Here is a 23,639-nt window from a genome sequence, read left to right as displayed (position 1 = left end):
TTCCTCCATTCTTTCCTTCCTCCATCCCCCATTATGGATAAGCATCCACTTATCAGAGATAATATTTGGCCTTTGGTTTATTGTGATTGGCTTACTTCACATAGCATGATATTTTCCACCTCCATCCATTTACCTGTAAATGCCACAATGTTATTCTTTAAGGCTGAGTAATAGCCACCATGGATATTTCTTTTCTTCTTTCTTTCTTTCTTTCTTTCTTTCTTTCTTTCTATTTTTTTTTTTTTGATACTGGATATTGAACTCAGGGGCACTCAACCACTGAGCCATGTCCCCAGCTGTATTTTGTATTTAGAGACAGGATCTCACTGAGTTGCTTAGCACCTCACTTTTGCTGAGGCTGGCTTTGAACTCACAATCCTCCTGCCTCAGACTCCCCAGTCTGTGGGATTACAGGCATGCACCTCTGTGTCCAACTCCAGAGTTTCTTATCTATTCATGGATTGAAGGGCATCTAGGCTGGTTCCATAGTTTAGCTATTCAGAATTGAGCTTCTATGAAAATCAAGGTGAATGCTTCACTGTAGTATGCTGATTTTAACTCCTTTAGGTACAAACCAAGGGATAGCTGGGTCAAATGATGGTTCTATCCCAAGTAGTCTAAGGAATCTCCATATTGCTTTCCAAAGTGATTGCACCATTTTGCAATCTCACCAGGGGAAAAGACAGCCTCTTCAACAAATGGTGCTGGGAAAACTGGAAATCCATATCCAGCAAAAATGAAATTAAACTTCTATCTCTCACCCTGCACAAAACTGAACTCAAAATATATCAGGACCTAGGAATTAGACAAAGACTTCGAACATAATAGGACAAAAAGCAGGCTCAAATCTTCATCTTGTCAGCTTAGGACCTGACTTCCTTAACAAGATACCTAATTTGCAAGAAATACAATCAAGAATCAATAAATGGATGAGGTTCAAACTAAAAAGCTCTTCACAGCAAAGGAAACAAACAACGTAAAGAGAGAGCCAACAGGCTGAGAGAATATCTTTACCACATGAACATCAGATAGAGCACTAATCTCCAGGATATATAAAGAATTGAAAAAATTTAACACCAAAATAATAATAATAATAATAACCTAATCAATAAATGGGCTAAGGAAATGAGCAGACACTTCACAGAAGAATAAATACAATTGATCAACAAAGATATGAAAAAAATGTTCAATATTTCTAGCAATTAGAGAAATGCAAATTAAAACTTCTCTAAGATTTCATTTCACTCCAGTCAGAATGACAATTATCAAGAATTCAAGCAACAATAAGTACTGGCGAGGATGTAGGGGAAAGAGAGACCTGTTTTAATAGTATTTCGGTCCCTGACATCCTTATCAGTTGCTCCAGTGCTTTTTTATTAGAAATTTTTCCTGCAAAGGGTTTCAGTGTAGAAGAGTCCCACTCAAATAGAATGACAGTACTGAGAATTCTCGCATTACAATAGGTGACAGTAGTATGACATGAATTAGGACACCCACAGCAGAGGATGCTGTGTAAGTCCTCCATTAGGTACAGGTGGTGGCTGCAGGTGCAGCTGAAGTTTGCAGACAGGCTGCAGGTCTCCTAGGAGCACTGTGCCCTGCTGCACAGAGGTAGGTGCCTGAGTCTTCCAGCTGGGAGTTCGAGATGTGCAGGGTGCTGTAGCGCTCCTGAAAATTCAGTACTCCCTTTAACCTTCCCTCCTGCTTTGTCCCTGAAGTCAGGAAAAACAGACTGATGAGGCTGCCTCCAGGATTCTGTTGAAACCATTGCACAGTTTGCATGGTGGTGGAAAAATTGCACCTCAGAGTGGATCTGGCTCCCTCCTGGAGTATCAGGGCTGAAGGACTCTGCTCCACATGCTGCCCTCTCACCCCTGCTTGGAAAGAGAAAAGCAAACTCAGTTGGTGTCACTGAGGAATCCATGACCACTTCACAAACCTGTAGAATATCCCAGGAAACACCCTGAGGATGGAGGACAGGGAGGGGGCTTGGTGCCAGCTCTCCCTGCCCTCCCTCTCACTGTCAGCCCTACAACACCCCCAGCCCCATCTGGGAGGAACCCGACTCACAGCAAAGCTGCACCCACAGAAGCCCCAGCAGAGCCCCCAGTCCCCTCTGCATGGCTGCTGGCCTGGCTGCTGGGCTCTTCTCCCTGCTCTGCAGGTGTCAGTTCTTGGGCCAGACAAGCTTGTTCTTCCAGGCAACAGTTTCCACCTGACTCCCTGAGCACCAGTCACATCTGAGCTCTGTCCTGCCCCTAACAGGGAGCTCCACCCCCAGTGGCCCAGGAAGACTGCTGTGATTGCTCCAGAATTGTGTGAGGACAATGCAGGGGGTAGGGGGCCATGTATCCAAGGAATGAAGATCATTTTTTTCTTCAGTAGCTGATAGAAGAGAAATTTGTGGGAAAACATATGAAGAAGGGCAGCAACACTTTAGGGAATAACCTAAGTCTCAACTCACAGGAAGAGTAAGCCCATTTCCTTACATTCTGTGGTTAACAGGGAATTTGAGAAATCAATTATATGAAAATTTTTGTCAAAGAATATTTGATAGCATGCAATGAGCATTAAGAAATAAAAAACATTTCATGAAATGAGGATCTTCATCTACATTGAAAATGTTTCCAACAAGAGTTTCACTGGTCTAAAGGAAAAGAGGTTATGCCTATGATGTCCATTATGTTTTATTCTCTATTTCTCCCCTTCTGCTATCCAGCCCCTTCCCTCACACCCTGCAGGCCACACATTGCTGCCCATGTCATTATTGCCTGTCCCTTTCTTCTTCTGCCTTTGGTCTTCATTTTTCATCTTTTCTTCTTGCCTATTTTTTGTTCCTTCTAGTCTCAAAGAAGATATATTAAAAGTTTTGCTCTCAAGAGTATTGGAATAATTTCTACATCAGTGTATTTTGAGAATTTCTGTAATAAAACAAAAAAACGAGACCAGGTACTAGGGATGTTTTCTAATGGATCTCCATCCTTATATGCCAAGTAAAATTCCAATTTCTTAATCTCTGCTCAGAAAAACATCCTTCCGATCAATTTACAGATATGAGTTACAATAAATATAGGTAAAGTCTCCAGCTTTCTGAGATTTCATGGATAATAGCAAAGCTGAAGACCTGAGATGAACTTTCACAAGCACAGGATGCCCCCTTGCCATTCTCTGGTCTCACTTAATTTTTCACCCTCTGGAAATCCACAGAAGTTATTCCTCCTGCGGCCTGGAGTGCCCCCTGGTGGACTGATTCCATTAATGTATGTCACTTAAGACCAACCTAGTCCTCAGCTGTCATTCAACCCAGCCCCACTCACTCTATGGTACCTGGTTCAGGAAATGAAGATGGCCAAAGAATAAAATGACTAAAGTCAGTGGAAATAAAAATTAACCACTTTCACGAGTGGTCATAGCTTAGTGGTAGAGCAAATGACACAAGCCCCTGGGTTCAAACCCCATTCAATTAAAAAAAAAATGAAAATTAAAAAAATTAAAAAAAATTTTTTAGAACAAGTTTTATGGAATTTTCTGCATAATACTTTTTTTTGAACCTGGGGATTGAACCCATGGGTGCTCAATCACTTAGCCACATCCCCAGCCCTTTTGTTTTCTTTTTCTTTTTCCTTTGTTTTATTTTTGTTCTTTTTAGATATATATAGCCATAGATTGTATTCTGACATATTATACATATATGGAGTATAACTTCCCATTTGTCTGGTTGTACATGATGTGTAATTACACTGGATGTGTACTGATATATGAATATAGGAAAGTAAAGTTCAGTTCATTCTATTATCTTTCCTATTCCCATTCCCCTTCCCTTCCCTTAATTCCCTTTTGTCTAATCCAATGAATTTCTATTTTCTCCTACCCACCTCCCTTATTGTGAATTAGCATTCGCATATCAGAGAGAACATTTGGCTTTTGGTTTGGCGGGTTGGTTTATGTCAATTAGCACGATAGCCTCCAGTTCCGTCTATTTACTGTCAAATGCCGTAATTCATTTCTCTTTATGGCTGAGTAATAGTCCATTGTGTATAAATACATTTTCCTTATTCATTCATCTGCCAAAGGAAACCTAGACTGCTTCCACAGTTGAGCTATTGTGAATTGAGCTGCTATAAACATTGATGTGGCAGCATCACTGTAGTATGCTGATTTAAGTCCTTTTTAGTATATACTGAGGAGTAGGATAGCTGGATCAAATGGTGGTCCCATTCCAAGTTTTCTGAGAAATATCCACACTGTTTCCAGAGTGGTTGTACCAATTTGTAGTCCCGCTAGCAATGTAGGAGTGTACCTTTTCCCCCACATCTTCTCCAACATTTATCATTACTTGTAGTCTTGATAATTGCCATTCTGACTGGAGTGAGATTAAATCTCAGAGTAGTTTTTAAATTGCACTTCTCTAATTGCACTTCCCTAATTGTTCATAAATATATTGACATTTTTTCAAATATTTACTGATCGATCATATTTCTTCTTCTGAGAAGTGCCTGTTCAGTTCCTTTTCCCATTTTTTGATTGGAATACTTGTGGGGTTTTTTGGTGTTAATTTTTTTTGAGTTCTTGGCAAAGAATGTCATCCATTCTGTAGGCTCTCTGTTCACATTCTTGATTGTTTCATTTGCTATGAAGAAGCTTTTGATTTTGCATCAGTCCCATTTTTTGATTATTGATTTTACTTCTTGTGTTTTAGGAGTCTGGGTTGGAAGTTGGTTCCCAAGCCAACATGATGTACATTTGGGCTTACTTTTTCTTCTGTCAGTTTCAGGGTCTTTGGTCTAATGCCTACATCCTTGATCCACTTGATCCACTTTGAGTTTTTATTTTGAGACAGGATCTCACTAAATTGCTGAGGCTGGCTTTGAGCTTGCAATCTTTCAGCCTCAGGCTGCTTAGCCTCTGGGATTACAGGCCTGTGCCATCACCCCCAGCTTGTAAACTACATTTTAAAACAAGTTAGTAGTTATCCTAGAATATTCATCCAATTTATCTAATTCAGTTCAAAATAAATCAACATCATTCACATTTTACTAGTAGTGAATAATAAGTGTATTTAAAAGGGGGGAAACACTAGTTAAATTCTACAGGAAAAGACAAAAAAAACATATTTGTAATATAATCAAAGTGTAGGACCCTGAGAGGAGGATGAAGTGAAGATGCTTGATCCCAGAGACAGGGGAAGCACTTATTTAGGAGATACTCGAACAAAATCTTCTGTAGAAGGTGAACGATTTCTCCTCCCTCCTCTGCCTTGTTATGAGAAGGATAGACAATAATATGAATAACTCTTGATGATGGCTTTTATGATTTTTCATCATTTTTGACATAAGAGAAATTCATGAATACAGGAATTATTGAAAGTCATAAAACACTACATATGGACCACAGTCCCCTCTGACTTCTCCTACAATCCTGGCCCTTTCATCACTCATCACCCCAACTTTCCCTTCATCTTTCAATTTGCAGGTGAAGCTCCCAGGTGTTTTACTGTAAATCTACATCATCTACAAATATGTAAAACAACAGACAATACATCGTATTTCATCAATAATTTTTTACTTGATGCAATATGATACATCCTGTGCATTGCTTTCTGTAACTGGTTTTATGAACTCAACAATAAATCCTGTAGGTCTTATCACATTAGCAGAGATAGGTTCAGCTGCTGCCTTGCACCACATCCTGGCTTGTCTAGTTTGTATGGTCCTTCCTCTGTTGACGAACACTCCGGCTGTTGTTGGTTATTTGCTATGAAACATAACATGGCAGTAAACTGTGCAAGGCATTCCTCTTTATCCACATGTGGCCATTTTACTCTAGGTACAGAGACAAGGAGGAACTAAAAGGAAGGAACATGTGGCCAGCAGGTGAAAAGCATCAAGAAAGTGGGAAGCCCAGGGACAATGGCTGACAGGAGGAAGAGAATGGATTGATGTTCTCATTATTGTGTGGATGGATTTTGTGTTTATTGCTTTTCTTATTTGTGTATTGGAACTGTAGCTTTCCAACACATTATTTAAAACTCTGAAGGTACTATCCTAAATATAGCTAGTGTGTAGTTTCCACCAACCAGTCACTTAGATGATTCTAAAGCTAGTAAATCAGCTGGGGAAAAAGTAGAATGTACAGGAGAAAATACTAGAATAACACTGTGGGAAGAAAAAAGTAATAATGTAGGGCATAGAAAAATATATAGTGTTTATATGATGACATACACGTGTATTTAGTCATATAAATAACTTAAGAGTAGTTATCATAAGAACAGAAATATTCTCTAAATTTTCTAAAATGTTAAAAAGTTAAAAACTGATAAATAAATATGAAACAGTGTAGTGTCAATGAAACAGAAAACAGACTTTTAAAATGAAGGGAAAAGCCAAGAATATACCAAGCAACTCAATCTAAACCTATCAATACACAAAAAGAGATTATCTGATTGAATCAAAACTAAAAATCTTGCCTACATACTGCTTGTGAAAAGCTTAAAGTGAAATAACCAGGTAAGCAGAACATATAGAATGTAATTCTTCCTGGCGCCCTTGTGTGTGAGGACTGGAGCCACATCCTCCATCCACATCCACTAAACCCACCACACCCACGAAAGAGATGTCCCATAAGAAGGCTCATTCTGGTGGTGGAGGAGGAGTGCAGGAGAACCACAAGTTACTCATTTACATTATTAGCTCCTGAAGAGGAGCAATCTGTACCCACAGGGTGAAGAATGACTAAGGTAAATGGAATTAGCATTTAGACAGAAAACAGAATTAGGAAAGACAAGAAAATAGAAGGAAACAAAATACCATGAATAACTGAAGAGTTCCCTTCAAAAGAAGGGAAAGTAAAAATGGGAAAATTCCATATACTAAGATAGCAGAGGACAAAGAAGCCACATCAAATTAAGAGCTTTTGGATTTTTATCACTCATCCCTCTACTTCCATTATTTTTCAATTTAGAAGGTTTTAAGAATTATTCAATGCATGCACCAGAAATTCATAGAATATTGGATCAGGGAGGCTTTGACAAGCACTCAGAGGGCTATTATGCACTGAATTCTGTCTCACCAAAAATGGTGAAGCCCTGAACCTTAGAACATTTAGAACATGATGGTGTATGAAGACAGGGTCTTTAAAGAAGTAACAAATGTAAAATGAAGTCATAAATAGATTTTACTTCACAATGACTGGTGTTCTTAACAGAAGAGGAATTAGGGCACAGAGTTGTACATCCTCAGAGGAGATCACCTAAGGACTCAAGAGAAATGATCCTGCAGGAAATTTGCTCTTGGACTTGCAGACTCCAGAACTGGGAAAAAAAATTCATTCCTGTTGCTTGAAATACACAGCATGACAATTTGTTATGGAAGTTTTAAAAAAATAGTAAAACTTCAATATTCTATTATATGGAACAGATCACAAAAGCAATTTGAAATTAAAAGTATATAAGCAAACTCTCTTCAAACTCTCTTCATTTTAACACTCAATGCTTTAAGGCATTTTTTTCCTAAATAAAAGGGCTCCCTTGTCTTTGATAATTAAGACTGGAGGACAAATTATCCTAACAACTTTGAGGAGGTTTAAGAAAATGAGGTATTCTGTAAATGCTATAATGTTGAATCTATGTCTTTATGCGTTTGTCCAAACCCAGATGATATATGACACCAAAAGTGACCCTAATGTAAAGCAGGAACTTTAGGTAACAATGATGTTGGGGTATAGTTTACTGGTGGCACCAAGTGTACTGCTGTGGGGGAGGGTGTTGATAAGGGAAGGCTAAAAGGGGCAAGGGTGGGTATTTGAGAAATCTCTGTAATTTCCTCTCAATTTGGCTATACATAAATACTCAAAAAATTAAGTTTTTAAAAAGTGGGTAAGGGCTTGCAAATGTGACAGGTAGAACAAATGTAGATGAGAAGAACAAAGATAATGATATTAAATAAAGGGCAGATATATAAGTGTCCAGTATGCAGAAAATGTAAATTACATAAATGTTAAATGAAATTCCACCTGATTCATAATTGAATGGGTTAAATATACAAAAAGGAAAGCCTAATTGACAAGAAAAGGCAAAAAGTGTGATAGTGTATAAGGTTTGGGAAAAACTGATATCCTACCCAATCACTACTATCAATTGTAAAGGAGAGTAAAACCTATGTAGAAGATAATTTGTGAACCATATACACTAGTCTCAGTATGTGCCTTTTCTTGGACAATGTGCTATTTCCTTATATTGAGTATTGACTAGCGTATTTCTCTTCTTGAATAGTTTTGACTCTCTTTGTGCTGTTGCTAGATTCATGAAATACATTTCCAATGTTCTATTTGGTTTGGGAAGAGAGCATTCCTTGTTCTGCATGCTGTGGTGGACAGCATGGGGGATGGTCACTGGTACACATTTTTATTAGGTCCTCTCTTTCCATCCTCTCCCTTTCACGTCCTCTCTCAACACACACACACACACACACACACACACACACACACACACACCATAACCACCAGCTTCTCCAATGATTCCAGGATAGCTGGTGCTTCTGACACTTAAACCTTCCATGAAGACATAGCACAACAGCAATGCTCCCTAGATGCTCCTCCCATGAGACACACCTTCTATCTTCACTTGGACTGTGATTCAAATTTCTCCATAAATTTCCCACTGAGACTCTGTTGACACCACTGCCATCATCTTCTTTTCTATACTGAGTGGAGTGTTTATGGAGATTCTTTGCTGCCTTTCTAATGGGGTTTCATGAGCATATAGAATAAAAGCCTATGTTTAACCTTCCATGAGCATTGCAAGCTGACCCACCTGAGTCATTCATAGAAAGCAGTCCAGGGTATATAACTCAACAGAGCTACTCATCATTTAGAGAGAGCCGTTTTTTTTCAATTCTGCATTTGCTCCCTCCTTTTCTTTTGAACAGCATCCTGAGTCTACCATCTGATTAATCAAAAGAGCTGCCCTTCCCCAGTACGAGGAATGTCCTTTTCCTCTCATTGCACTGTTGCTGTGTGAGAGGTCTGTTTCTTCTCCATTCTTCTCTTCCTTTCCTTTTCTACTAGCAATCCTGGATTGCAAGGGTGGGTGCTCTAGTTCTCCCATCACCTCTCCTTCCACACTCTTAGACATTATGCAGATGCCAATTTGTGGCACATTTGTCTCTCTAAAAATATAGCAAGTTACAGCAATGTCTACCAGGGTGACCTGGAACAACACGTGGGATCCAGTCTTTTTCTGCAAGGATGAGCAAAGAGATGATTTCATTTTTTGAGGGTTTTACCTTGAAATTACTTTGGCTTTGAATGAGGAACTAACACTGTCAATGTCTGTTTTCACTTTCACTAGTAAAGAGCTGAGTGTGGGTGATGCTCACTCCTTCTGCTGCTGCTCTGGACATTTGTGATTTTGCATCAACCAGACATACAGGTGGCACACACCATAGATTGTGCTGAAATCAGAATAGATACCAGAGGCAGACACTCGTCAGACAGGGCCTGGGTGCTGCTCAAAGTTTGTGCTCAGCTTCCCCTGGAGTTTCTGCCACTGTGTCACCCAGAGCACAATAGTACACAGCCGAGTCTGACTCTTGGACAGAGGCTTTCTCCAAGTGCAAGGAGGTGGTTTCTCTATTGTATGTGGCTTCAAAACCTTTGTTGCTGCTTTTTTCATTGGACTTTGAGACTCTAAAGAGGAGCTGTGGACCTTCTCCAGGATATTGCACATACCAGAACAGAGAAGGGTACCCTGTGGTACCCTGCAAAGCCCCCTCTGACAGGATCATTTGACCTTCCATCTGTGTCACTGAGTTTCCTTGAGTTCTTCCTGCACAAAGGAAAAGATTTGGGTCACCTTAGGATAAAGCTCTTAGATAAATTTATGGTTAAAAACTTTGCTAACATCATAGAAGTTTCCAAATTTTAAAAGACATTTTACTCACCAAGTATCGGGAGAATCACCATCACTAAGCCTACAGAAGTATCCATCTTTAGACTGTCAACTAAATAATGTTCTTGATTCCTAACATGGAGAACATTGAAGTCATAATGAAATAATGAACCTAAAGTTGCAATTCACACAGGAAATGAGCTAGAAAGCTACTCCCCCTGGTGAGTAGGGACTGAACTGGGGAGAATGACTTCCTGGACTCTTGAGAATTCAGAATTATGTCGTCAACCCGACCACATTTATAAGCACATATCAGTCTTCAGGTGGCCCTTATAAATATAAGGGACAGCTCTCATAACCTCTAAGTTCTACTGTATACTTATGACCTACCTCCCATGTAAATTCTTTTTTTTAAAATTTTTTATTGTTGGTTGTTCAAAACATTACAAATTTCTTGATATATCATATTTCACACTTTGATTCAAGTGGGTTATGAACTCCCATTTTTACCCCATATACAGATTGCAGAATCACATCAGTTACACATCCATTGATTTACATATTGCCATACTAGTGTCTGTTGTGTTCTGCTGCCTTTCATATCCTCTATTATCCCCCCTCCCCTCCCCTCCCCTCTTCTCTCTCTACCCCCTCTACTGTCATTCATTTCTCCCCCTTGTATTATTTTTCCCTTTCCCCTTAATTCCTCTTGTATGTACTTTTGTATAACCCTGAGGGTCTCCTTCCATTTCCATGCAATTTCCCTTCTCCCTCCTTTTCCCTCCCACCTCTCATCCCTGTTTAATGTTAATCTTCTTCTCCTGCTCTTCGTCCCTACTCTGTTCTTAGTTACTCTCCTTATATCAAGGAAGACATTTGGCATTTGTTTTTTAAGGATTGGCTAGCTTCACTTAGCATAATCTGCTCTAATGCCATCCATTTCCCTGCAAATTCTATGATTTTGTCATTTTTTAATGCAGAGTAATACTTCATTGTGTATAAATGCCACATTTTTTTTATCCATTCGTCTATTGAAGGGCATCTAGGTTGGTTCCACAGTCTTGCTATTGTGAATTGAGCTGCTATGAACATCGATGTAGCAGTGTCCCTGTAGCATGCTCTTTTTAGGTCTTTAGGGAATAGACCTAGAAGGGGAATAGCTGGGTCAAATGGTGGCTCCATTCCCAGCTTTCCAAGAAATCTCCATACTGCTTTCCAAATTGGCCGCACCAATTTGTAGTCCCACCAGCAATGTACAAGTGTACCCTTTTCCCCACATCCTCGCCAGCACTTGTTGTTGTTTGACTTCATAATGGCTGCCAATCTTACTGGAGTGAGATGGTATCTTAGGGTGGTTTTGATTTGCATTTCTCTGACTGCTAGAGATGGTGAGCATTTTTTCATGTACTTGTTGATTGATTGTATGTCCTCCTCTGAGAAGTGTCTGTTCAGGTCCTTGGCCCATTTGTTGATTGGGTTGTTTGTTCTCTTATTGTCTAATTTTTTGAGTTCTTTGTATACTCTGGATATTAGGGCTCTATCTGAAGTGTGAGGAGTAAAGATTTGTTCCCAGGATGTAGGCTCCCTATTTACCTCTCTTATTGTTTCTTTTCCTGAAAAAAAACTTTTTAGTTTGAGTAAGTCCCACTTGTTGATTCTAGTTATTAACTTTTGTGCTATGGGTGTCCTATTGAAGAATTTGGAGCCCGACCCCACAGTATGTAGATCGTAGCCAACTTTTTCTTCTATCAGATGGCGTGTCTCTGATTTGATATCAAGCTCCTTGATCCATTTTGAATTCACTTTTGTGCATGGCGAGAGAAAGGGATTCAGTTTCATTTTGTTGCATATGGATTTCCAGTTTTCCCAGCACCATTTGTTGAAGATGCTATCCTTCCTCCATTGCATGCTTTTAGCTCCTTTATCAAATATAAGATAGTTGTAGTTTTGTGGATCGGTTTCTGTGTCCTCTGTTCTGTACCATTGGTCCACCCGCCTGTTTTGGTACCAGTACCATGCTGTTTTTGTTACTATTGCTCTGTAGTATAGTTTGAAGTCTGGTATCGCTATACTGCCTGATTCACACTTCCTGCTTAGCATTGTTTTTGCTATTCTGGGTCTTCTATTTTTCCATATGAATTTCATGATTGCTTTCTCTATTTCTACAAGAAATGCCGTTGGGATTTTGATTGGCATTGCATTAAACCTATAGAGAACTTTGGGTAATATCGCCATTTTGGTGATGTTAGTTCTGCCTATCCATGAACAGGGTATATTTTTCCATCTTCTAAGATCTTCTTCTATTTCTCTCTTTAGGGTTCTGTAGTTTTCATTGTATAAGTCTTCCACCTCTTTTGTTAGGTTGATTCCCAAGTATTTTTTTTTGAAGATATTGTGAATGGAGTGGTTGTCCTCATTTCCATTTCAGAGGATTTGTCGCTGATATACAGGAATGCCTTTGATTTATGCGTGTTGATTTTATATCCTGCCACTTTGCTGAATTCATTTATTAGCTCTAATAGTTTCTTTGTAGACCCTTTTGGGTCTGCTAGGTATAGAATCATGTCATCTGCAAATAGTGATAATTTAAGTTCTTCTTTTCCTATTTTTATGCCTTTAATTTCTTTCGTCTGTCTAATTGCTCTAGCCAGTGTTTCAAGAACTATGTTGAACAGAAGTGGTGAGAGAGGGCATCCCTGTCTTGTTCCAGATTTTAGAGGGAATGCCTTCAATTTTTCTCCATTCAGAATGATGCTAGCCTGAGGCTTAGCATAGATCACTTTTAAAATATTGAGGTATGTTCCTGTTATCCCTAGTTTTTCTAGAGTTTTGAACATAAAGGGATGCTGTACTTTGTCGAATGCTTTTTCCGCATCTATCGAGATGATCATATGGTTCTTATTTTTAAGTCTATTGATGTGGTGAATAACATTTATTGATTTCCGTATATTGAACCAGCCTTGCATCCCAGGGATGAATCCTACTTGATCATGGTGCACAATTTTTTTGATATGTTTTTGTATCCGATTCGCCAGAATTTTATTGAGGATTTTTGCATCTAGGTTCATTAGAGATATTGGTCTGTAGTTTTCTTTCTTTGAAGTGTCTTTGTCTGGTTTAGGTATCAGGGTGATGTTGGCCTCGTAGAATGAATTTGGAAGTTCTCCCTCTTTTTCTATTTCCTGAAGTAGCTTGAAAAGTATTGGTATTAGTTCCTCTTTAAAGGTTTTGTAAAATTCTGCTGTATACCCATCCGGTCCTGGGCTTTCCTTAGTTGGTAGTCTTTTGATGGTTTCTTCTATTTCCTCAATTGATATTGGTCTGTTTAGGTTGTCTATATCCTCCTGACTCAATCTGGGCAGATCATATGACTTAAGAAATTTATCGATGCCTTCACTATCTTCTAATTTATTGGAGTATAAGGATTCCAAATAGTTTTTGATTATCTTCTGTATTTCTGAAGTGTCTGTTGTGATATTGCCTTTTTCATCCCGTATGCTAGTAATTTGAGTTCTCTCTCTTCTTCTCTTTGCTAGCATGGCTAAGGGTCTGTCGATTTTGTTTATTTTTTCAAAGAACCAACTTTTAGTTTTGTCAATTTTTTCAGTTGTTTCTTTTCTTTCGATTTCATTAGTTTCAGCTCTGATTTTAATTATTTCTTGCCTTCTACTTCTTTTGCTGTTGTTTTGCTCTTCTATTTCTAGGATTTTGAGATGAAGTATGAGATCATTCATTTGTTGGTTTTTTCTTTTTTTAAGGAATGAACTCCAAGCAATGAATTTTCCTCTTAGAACTGCTTTCAATGTGTCCCATAGATTCCGATATGTTGTGTCTGTGTTTTCATTTATCTCTAAGAATTTTTTAATTTCCTCCTTGATGTCTTCTATAACCCATTGATCATTCAGTAACCTATTGTTCATTCTCCAAGTGATGTATGCTTTTTCCTTCCTTCTTTTATCATTGATTTTCAGTTTCATTCCATTATGATCAGATAAGATGCATGGTATTATCTCTACTCCTTTATATTGTCTAAGAGTTTCCCTGTGACATAATATATGATCTATTTTTGAGAAGGATCCATGTGCTGCTGAGAAAAAAGTGTAACTGCTTGATGTTGGGTGGTATATTCTATATATGTCAATTAAGTCTAGGTTATTAATTGTGTTATTGAGTTCTACAGTTTCCTTATTCAACTTTTGTTTGGAAGATCTGTCCAGTGGTGAGAGAGGTGTGTTGAAGTCTCCCATGATTATTGTATGGTGGTCTATTAGACTCTTGAACTTGAGAAGAGTTTGTTTGATTAACATAGCTGCACCATTGTTTGGGGCATATATAATTATGATTGTTATGTCTTGTTGGTGTATGGTCCCTTAAGCGGTATGTAGTGTCCCTCTTTATCCCTTTTGATTAACTTTGGCTTGAAATCTATTTTATTTGATATGAGTATGGACACTCCTGCTTGTTTCCGAAGTCCATATGAGTGATATGATTTTTCCCAACCTTTCACCTTCAGCCTATGTATGTCTTTTCCTATCAAATGTGTCTCCTGTAGGCAGCATATTGTTGGGTCTTGTTTTGTGATCCATTCTACTAGCCTCTGTCTCTTAATTGGTGAGTTTAAGCCATTAACATTTAGGGTTATTATTGAGATATGGGTTGTTCTTCCAGCCATATTTGTTTATTTATGTTACTAAACATGGTTTGTTTTCTTCTTTGATTATCCCCCCTCCTTTACTGTCCTACCTCCCACTGTTGGTTTTCATTGTTATTTTCCATTTCCTCTTCCTCTAATGTTTTGCCGAGGATGTTTTGAAGAGATGGTTTTCTAGCTGCAAATTCTTTTAAATTTGTTTATCGTGGAATGTTTTAATTTCATCTTCCATCCTGAAGCTTAATTTCGCTGGATACACAATTCTTGGTTGGAACCCATTTTCTTTCAGTGTTTGAAATATGTTATTCCAGGATTTTCTAGCTTTCAGAGTCTGTGTTGAAAGATCAGCTGTTATCCTGATTGGCTTACCCCTAAATGTAATCTGCTTCCTTTCTCTTGTAGCTTTTAAAATTCTCTCCTTATTCTGTATGTTGGGCATCTTCATTATAATGTGTCTAGGTGTGGATCTCTTATGATTTTGCACATTCAGCGTCCTGTAGGCTTCTAGGATTTGGGATTCTGTCTCATTCTTCAAGTCTGGGAAGTTTTCTCGTATTATTTCATTGAATAGACTGCTCATTCCTTTCGTTTGGAGTTCTGTACCTTCCTGTATCCCAATGACTCTTAAGTTTGGTCTCTTAATGTTATCCCATATTTCTTGGATGTTCTGCTCATGGTTTCTTAACAGTCTTGCTGAGCTGTCTATGTTCTTTTCCAGTTGAAATACTTTGTCTTCATTGTCTGATGTTCTATCTTCTAAGTGTTCTACTCTGCTGGTAGTATTCTCCATTGAGTTTTTAAGTTGGTTTATTGCTTCCTGCATTTCTAGGATTTCTGTTTGTTTGTTTTTTATAACCTCTATCTCCCTGTATAGTTGATCCTTTGCTTCCTGGATTTGTTTTTGTAATTCATTATCGAAGTGATCTTTCATTGTCTGATTTTGCTGTCTAATGTCTTCCTTGATACTCCAGATCATCTGAAGCATGTATATCCTGAATTCTTTATCTGACATTCCATCTGCTGCAGCTGTTACCTCTTCTAAAGTTGAGTTGACCTGCATTGCTTGTGGTCTTTTCTTTCCTTGTCTTTTCATACTGCTTGCGTTTCTTTCTGCTTGGTGAAACTGTTGTGTTTTTGAAATGTTTTTTTCCCCTATATATTTATATTGCTCTTGTATAGTTGAAAAGTCTCCCTTGCAGGGTCGGGCGGTGGTCTGCCTACCTTGCAGGCACGGGCGGCGGCTCTGCCCTGCCCCTCCTACCACGCCCGCGGACCGCTGGGCCTGATCTGCAGGTTGGTCACAGGTCTGCCCACCCTGCGGGCACGGGTGGCGGTTCCGCTCTGCCCCCACTCCAATTGGGGTCACGTGACCACCACGCTGGCGAGCCGCTGGGCCTGCTCCGGGCGCGGGCGGCGGCCCGGCTCCTCCCCTCTGGCTCGACGACAAAGCGAGAGAGACTCGGGTGTCTGTGACTCACCCTCCCTACCAGGAGACCAACTGTTTCTGTCGCCGCTGGTATTGAAGTTCTCTCCTCCGCTGCTTTCTGATGACATCAGATCTCTGCCATGTTGGTATCCTATGTAAATGGCAGCATTTCGTTCCCTTTGCCGGGTAACCAAAGCAACGGGTGAGTCCTGACAGGCCCTCACAGGCCCTGTCTCAGTCCTATTGCCGCTTCCCATGAAGGCTCGGTTGGTATTTACCTCCACAGTACTCAGCAGGACCTGGACCGAGAAGCAGTTTCCGCGGGCTCCTTAGCCCTGGGCCAGAGCAGTTCCGGGAGCTGGAACTTGGCCGCTCTGTGCTAGGTGTATGCTCTGATAAGAGCAGGCTCCAAGAAGCAGTTTCCGTGGGTTATTTAGCACTGAGCCTGAGTAATCTATCTGCAAGCCGCAGGCGAATGGCAGCCTGAAATTACCTGTTCTATGGCTGAATGACCTGCGGTCAGTCGAAAACAGGGATGGTGACGTCAGCTCTCCAAGATGGTGGCCGCTGGCCTCCTCTGTGGTCTGACCGGTGTGGAGAACCGAATTGGACCGCTTCCTTCCCCCATCTCGAACCCAGAATTCAGCACTGAGTACGGTGCTTGCACGACTGGCAGAAACTGCAGCGCTGTATCCCTGCGTCGCTATCTCCTCGTTTCCCAGCGCACGCTGCAGACTCTAGCCACGGGGCGATTTGCTGAATAAGCAGTGTTACCCTCCATGCGACAAATCTCTCGCGTTTGAGTCCCCGTAGCCGATCCTCGTGCGATGGAAATCCTTCCTCCAGGTTCCGGAGCACCCCACTATTGCTGGAAATTCCTAACAAGATAGCCTTTAGCTGTCCTGACTCGTCATACTCCCACACAGTGACGCGGCACACGGGGGCAATGCACTCCCCTCGCGACCATCTTCCTGTCCCTCCCATGTAAATTCTTAAGAAGATCATACCAAGTTGTGCCTATAGCCCAGAATATATCAATTGTCTTGTGGATTTTAATACATGCCTTTATACTCTCAGACATCAATTATTGGAAAACCACAATCCACTGAAATATCCTAGAACTGCTTTGAGTTTAATGAAAGTAAGTAATAATAAGTCAAATCATTAATGAGAAATCTGCATTTTTTAGTACAGTACCCCACATGTAGAGCAGTGACTGAAATTTATTAGGTGCACAATTTATTGGAATTTATTGGAACAAACATAATTAATAGATGGAAAGATCATACTTCCCCTCTTCTAAAATAAAGCAAATTGCAAAAATCTTATCTTTTTAATTAAAGCTTGCAGGGGAGAAAGAAATACTATCTAATCCATATGCGTATACTCTTTAATTTCAGAATCATTGAAAAGTGATAATTTTGAATCCTAGACAGAAGAAACACCAAAGTTTAGTAACTGAATCCATATAGAATAATCCAAGATTAATGTCAATCCCTCCATTGTTTCACTGGCTCCAAGACAGGTAGCCCACATATGAAAATCAGGCAAGGCCCACATATGCAAGTCAGGCACAGCAATAATTAATACAGCAATAATTAACACAGAAGAAGGCATAGACAACAACAATTGTTTGATTTTAGTCAGATATAATATGTGTTTATATATAGTTTTTACTGATGAAAATTGCTGATCCCACTATCCCTATGTATTGAACCAGTGAATACTAGATATCAAAATAGGAACTGAGTACACAGTCTACTGCTATATATTGTTTGCACACATTGTTGCTATCATTAGGCTCCCTCCCTACCCCAATCTATGAGGTACTAGTAACATAGAGGGACATTATAAACCGATAAGGTATAAACTCTATAGCATCAGATACATCTATATAGATGAATAGATACACAAATAAAATGAAAAAGCAAGAGAAAAAGCATCCAAAATAATCCAGATTACATCAACAATTGAATACATTGACACCACAGTGGAGGAAATATAAGAGATGGAATTCAGAAAGTTCATGGTTAAACTGATCTACAAGGTTTAAACTGATCTTCATAGAAATAAAAAAAAGCAATCATGGAACTTATTTTGAAAAATAACAGATCCAGAATAGCCAAAGCAATCCTTAGCAAGAAGAATGAAGCAGGAGGCATGACAATACCAGATCTTAAACTATACTATAGATGTATAGCAACAAAAATTACATGGTATTGGCACCAAAATAGACATGAAGACCAATGGCACAGAATAGAAGACATAGAGACAAATTCACAAAAATGCAGTTATCTTATACTAGAAAAAGGTGCCAAGAACATTCACTGGAGAAAAGATAGCTTATTCAACAAATGCTGCTGGCAAAACTGAAAATCCACATATAGCAAAATGAAATTATACCTCTATCTCTCACCCTGCACAAAAATCAACTCAAAGTGAATCAAAGATGTAGGCACTAGAACAGAAACCCTGCACCTAACAGAAGAAAAATAGGCCCAAATCTTCATCATGTCAGCCTAGGATTTGGCTTCCTTAAAAAGACCCCTAAAGCACAAGAAGTGAAATCAAGAATCAATAAATGGGATGAATTCAAATTAAAAATCTTCTTCTCAGCAAAGGAAACAAACAATAATGTAAGGAGAGAGCCTACAGATTGGGAGGAAATTTTTACCATGTGCACCTCTGATAAAGCATTAATCTCTAGGATATATAAAGAACTTAAAAACTTAACACAAGAAAAATAAATAACCCAATAAATAAATAGGCTAAAGAACTGAACAGGCACTGCACAGAAGAAGAAATATGAGTGGTCACAAATTATATGAAAAAATGCTCAACATCTCTAGCAATTAGAGAAATGCAAATTAAAACTACACTGTGGGGGCAGGATTGTAGCTCAGTGATAGAATGCTTGCCTTGCACATGGTTCAGTCCTCAGCACCACAAAAAGGAAGGAAGGAAAGAAGGAAGGAAGGAAGGAAGGAAGGAATTGTGTCCCCCCCCCAAAAAAAAAGAGTTAAAAAAAGAACACTATGCTGTGATTCCACCTCACTCCTGTCAGAATGGCTATCAGAATACAAGTAACAATAAATGTTGGTGAGGATGTGGGGGAAACGGCACACTCATACATTGCTGGTGGGCCTGCAAACTGGTACAACCACTCTGGAGGACCGTATAGAGATTCCTTAGAAAACTTGGAATGGAACCACCATTTAACCCAGTTATTCCACTCCTTGGTTTATACCCAAAGGATTTAATATAAGCATACTACAGTGACGTAGCTACATTGATATTTATAGCAGCTCAATTTATAATAGCCAAGCTATGGAACCAACCTAGATATCCTTTAACAAGATGAATGGATAAAGAAAATTATTATATATACACAATATAATTTTACTCAGTTCTAAAGAATAATGAAATTAAGGCACTTGCCAGTAAATGGATGGAACTGGAGACTATCATGCTAAGTGAAATAAGCCAATCCCAAAAAACCAAAGCCGGTATGTTCTCTCTGATGGATGTATGCTACCCCATAACAAGGGAGGGTAAGGAGGGGAAGTATAGAAGTTTATTGGATGGGACAAAGGAGAATGAAGAAAAGGGAGGGGGGAGGGAATAGGGAACACAGTGGAGTCATCCATAACTTTCCTATGCTCATATATGAATGCACAACCAGTGTAACTCCACATTATTTTCAACCGCAAGAATGGGATCAAAATTGTAATGGGTTGTATCCTATGTATGTATAGTATGTCAAGGTATGCCCTACTGTCATGTATTCCTAAAAACATCAAAAATAAATAAATAAATAAATAATAAAAGGGGAGAAATTTTGAGAGTACGAATTCCATAGGAGAAAGGAGTAGAGCAGAAAAAACGGAGAGAGAATTAAATTAAAAGTGAAGTTTTTCAAATGTATGATATGTCAAGATCATTGTACTGTCATGTGTAACTACTTAAAACAAATTTTTAAAAAATTGAAGTTTGCCCTTGCAAAAAAAAAGAAAGAAAATAAATATATAAGAAACTTCAAAATATAGTTGAAGAACATAGAAGGCCTTTCATAATTGAAAAACTTAGCTCTTTCTTGAATAAAAAGATAATAAATTTATATTTTGTGTCAATAAATGTAACTCCAACTTTCTTGTTTTGAAACATTCTTTGGTTTTTGTATGATTTTTTCATTTAGTTTAGTGGAGGGTTATTGAATATGAAGAAATTGGGGCAGATTTTAACATTCATGTTGAAAAATACCTGCAATAATTACTAAAAACTTCATAAACATTACTGGCGAAAAGTGATTTATCTTAACATGTAATAAAATTTATTATTTTATGATATTGTCATAGAATGAAACAAATAGAATAATAAAACTGAAAAAGCAAGCTGGAACATACTAGAGTGAAAGTGGAAATTTAACATTTTTAAAGGATTGTGACTATCTTAGGAGAAAATGATCCCTTATGTTCCTGTAAAGAGGTTTCCATCTCCATCTCTGGGGTGGATCCTCCACATACCTCTGTAAGAGTCACTAGTTACTGTGCTTTTATGAATATGAAGGGTTAGACACAGTAGAATTTTAATATGCAAATAGAGCTCTTCCATGGTAGAGTTATTGAGAAGATGAAAGGAACACTTAGCACAAAGTTTGTAGTATAGAAGACACATTTAGAAAGTAAATATGTCTTTCACTCAAGGAAAGCAAACCTAAAACAAATTCATTAAATCGTATGAAACAGCATGATTTTTCTTAAAAACGCACACACATACACACACCACACAGAGATTTCAAGGCATTCCTTATTTTAAAATACACTAGAAACATAATCTTTATTCAATAAATACTTAATGGAAATTTTGTTCTGAAAATCCAACAGCTCATACAGATTTTCACTACTCTTCAGCCATGTTTCTGAACCACTTTAGCCAATTATTTGAGTCAAATTTTATATCCAAATGATAAATTGCTTATTGTGCTTCTTCTTCCTTTTTAATCTTCTGTCAAAAATTATGTGTCTACATTCAATCCAAAGTTTCACCAATATGGCTGGCTTTGATTAGTGATAAGTGTGATGTGATCTATGAACCTAGAAAGGGTTTCCTTAGAGTGAGTGTTTTCCTCTAACCCCAGACATAAGCTGACACAGCCCTGCCACTTCCTGCCTTGGTCCCTCCAGCAAGTGGGTGACTCAGGCAGACCCTGGGTTTTTGTGCGCCTTCCTCCAACAGTCCTCCCACTGTGCCCTCTCTCAGTGCACAGAAATACACCGCTGAGTCCCCCAGCTGAGAGGCTGAGATGACAAGCTGGATGGATTTGCTTGCCTTCTGCAAATTTAGTGAGTAGCGACCTTCTGTGGCATTTTGCTGGCTGTAAGAGTTCTGACGGATGAGGAAGACCATCTCCCCACTGCTGGGCTGCTTGTACCAGAGGAGATCATAATTTCCAGCACTGGTGTCATAGGAGCAGAGCAGGCTCACAGCCTCCTTCTCCTGCACCCACATGGCTGGCTGGGCCTGAGTCACCTTCTGGGCAAAACTGGATCCTGAAGGGAAAAGGACAGAATCAGAAAGTTGAGGGACAAGTGGTGTGGGACAAAAAAAGTACACATTTATACAACACTAACCCTCCCCAAGTCCCTTTAAGGCTACCCTGTCCCCCAGTCCCTAGGTCACAGAGGTGGTCACTTCCCCTAGGAACCATCCCTACCCAGCCACATGGACACCATAAGCAGCTTCAGCAGCCTGGGCAGCACCATGTTTGCCTTCTTCCTTCTGAAGGAATTCTTCTTTGACTCCAGGGTTTGCACTGGGAGGGGAGCCTGACAGGGTGAGGGAGGAACTACATGCTCTGAGCTGCTGCTCCACCAGAACAGGAAACAGGCTACCTATATAATACATCGCTACTCCTACAGGTCTCATGGCCCTGCTTTTCCCCCTCACACAAACTCATATGTTGGCTTCCTATGAAACAGTCACCAGTAGGTACATATAATTCCCAAATTATACAGATTCCATTCTTTTTCAAATTGAACTATATAAAAAAAATTCATGAATAAAGCCTCTTATCAACATGCCAACAGGTTGCTTTTTCTGGCTTCTCATTTAATCAGCCTCTATATGGCCTAAACCTAGATGATGTGGTATTCTGAAACTTAAAGAAAGGAGCCAAGTAATATTTACTACCAGTTCAGCAGATAAAGTACAAGGAGCTGTTCTTAATTGCATTTAACAACTATGTGACATCATTCATCTTAAAATGACAAGAATCAAAAAGTAACTCACATTAAAGATCTTCACTAAACTTCTGCAGAAAATGTCCATAAACAGACAATCTTCAGAAGATGAACACTGACCCAGATCCTTAAACCCTGGCACAATGTAGACAGTGCCTCCAAGACTGTCAGAACAGAATTCTCTGGCTGATTGGAACCACTATGTGTGATATCTCCTGTCCTATCCTTTATTTTTATATTTTAAATAGTATTTTCTCACCTTAATAGTAGAATGTTATATATTTCTAATTTTTCTTCCTTTGTTCCTATACCAAAAAAAAAACTTTTTGATAAGGTTTTATTGAGGCAATAGAAACAATAATGCTTTATTTAATTTATATGCAGATATGATTAAGTTAACGATCCTGAGATCTTTAGAGAATTACCTGGATTATATGAAATTTGAAAGTAATCTCATAGACACTTCTGAGAAGGACACTTGAAAATGGGAGAGAGAATCCAGGGTGACTATGGAGGCAGAGAGTGGAGGAGGCAGCCCCAAGCCCAGAAATGCTGGCAGCCATAAGAGCTGGGAGGGGCCAGGAGCAGATTCTCCCTACAGCCTCTGGGTGGGTGCAGCCCAGAGAAACTGTTTTCAACTTCAGGCTTCCAGAACCATGACAGAGAAAATACACTTCTCTTGCAATAAGCCACCAAGTTTGTTACAGAAGCAAAAGGAAAACACACACCAACTATCGTGTGGGTCCAAAGCTTGAACCTGTCTGGATCTGAGATATTGACCTTGCACACAGTGCTGGAGGGTTTTGTTTTGGTGTGTGTGTGTGTGTGTGTGTGTGTGTGTGTGTGTAGGTATTTCTGTGTTTTCATTCTTTTAGATAAATTGTCATCTTAGTAAGATAAATATTTTAGGTGAATAGTAACATACTCTCTGTCTTATACCATGAAACTTAGTGATAAAATGTAAGCCACGCTTCCCTCTCACTCCATTACCAGTCTTGGGGGAAGTGGACTAATAAGGAGTCCATGTCCTTTTCCAGGAGAGGAGCTAGTGATAATATTGAGGAAAAGAATGACAGCCAGTTGAAGGAGGGGTCACAATGTTAGCCACTCCTGATCAGATGTTTTAAATCTACTTTATTCTAAAGACTATAAGAACAAGCCAATTAGCTGATAACTAACACCCTTAACTCAGCCAAGAGGGATCCTCTTCACAACACCAATGGCTCATTGTATTCATTAATATAAGAACTCTTAAAATGCACCTAACTGTGACCAGAAGTCAGAGAATTAGGGAATTTCTTATTTATACAGTTTCTTCACATTCATTGATGCATCAATGTCACTAGAAGATATAATTTTAAAAGAAACTTGTGATAATAAAAATTGATTCAGACTTGACATGAAGAGAGCTTTGTAGTGAGCCATCTGTGAATCATT

The 23,639-nt window shown here is 39.1% G+C and overlaps 1 protein-coding gene across 1 annotated transcript; it reads right to left on the bottom strand.

Annotated features, from left to right (window-relative positions):
• Positions 1-1,582: 1,582 nt before the first annotated feature.
• Positions 1,583-21,803, bottom strand: LOC124090466 (uncharacterized). The gene is made up of 4 exons (XM_046441136.1): positions 21,677-21,803; positions 21,096-21,512; positions 2,071-2,194; positions 1,583-1,874 (listed from the first exon to the last, which is right to left on the bottom strand). Exons 1-4 carry the CDS (start codon positions 21,723-21,725, stop codon positions 1,583-1,585), a joined length of 882 nt encoding a protein of 293 aa, XP_046297092.1. The 5' UTR covers positions 21,726-21,803.
• Positions 21,804-23,639: the final 1,836 nt, after the last annotated feature.

Source organism: Marmota monax, unplaced genomic scaffold, assembly GCF_021218885.2.
Source record: "Marmota monax isolate L192 unplaced genomic scaffold, Marmota_monax_Labrador192_F-V1.1 WCK01_AAM20220418_F8-fsc00017, whole genome shotgun sequence".
Classification (NCBI taxonomy): Eukaryota; Metazoa; Chordata; class Mammalia; order Rodentia; family Sciuridae; genus Marmota; species Marmota monax.
Note: the sequence above shows the minus strand (reverse complement) of the source record. Positions and strands in the feature narration are given on the sequence as shown.

Bases quoted from the DNA above. Each gene is read 5' to 3' on its own strand.
- LOC124090466 (XM_046441136.1), bottom strand. From the start codon at position 21,725: ATGGTGCTGCCCAGGCTGCTGAAGCTGCTTATGGTGTCCATGTGGCTG. The intron at 2,195-21,095 runs GTTAGAGGAAAA...GTTGCCTGGAAG, and splicing joins TGTGTCAGCTTATGTCTGGG to AACAAGCTTGTCTGGCCCAA. The intron at 1,875-2,070 runs GTGAGTCGGGTT...CTTTCCAAGCAG, and splicing joins TCTGTGGGTGCAGCTTTGCT to GGGTGAGAGGGCAGCATGTG.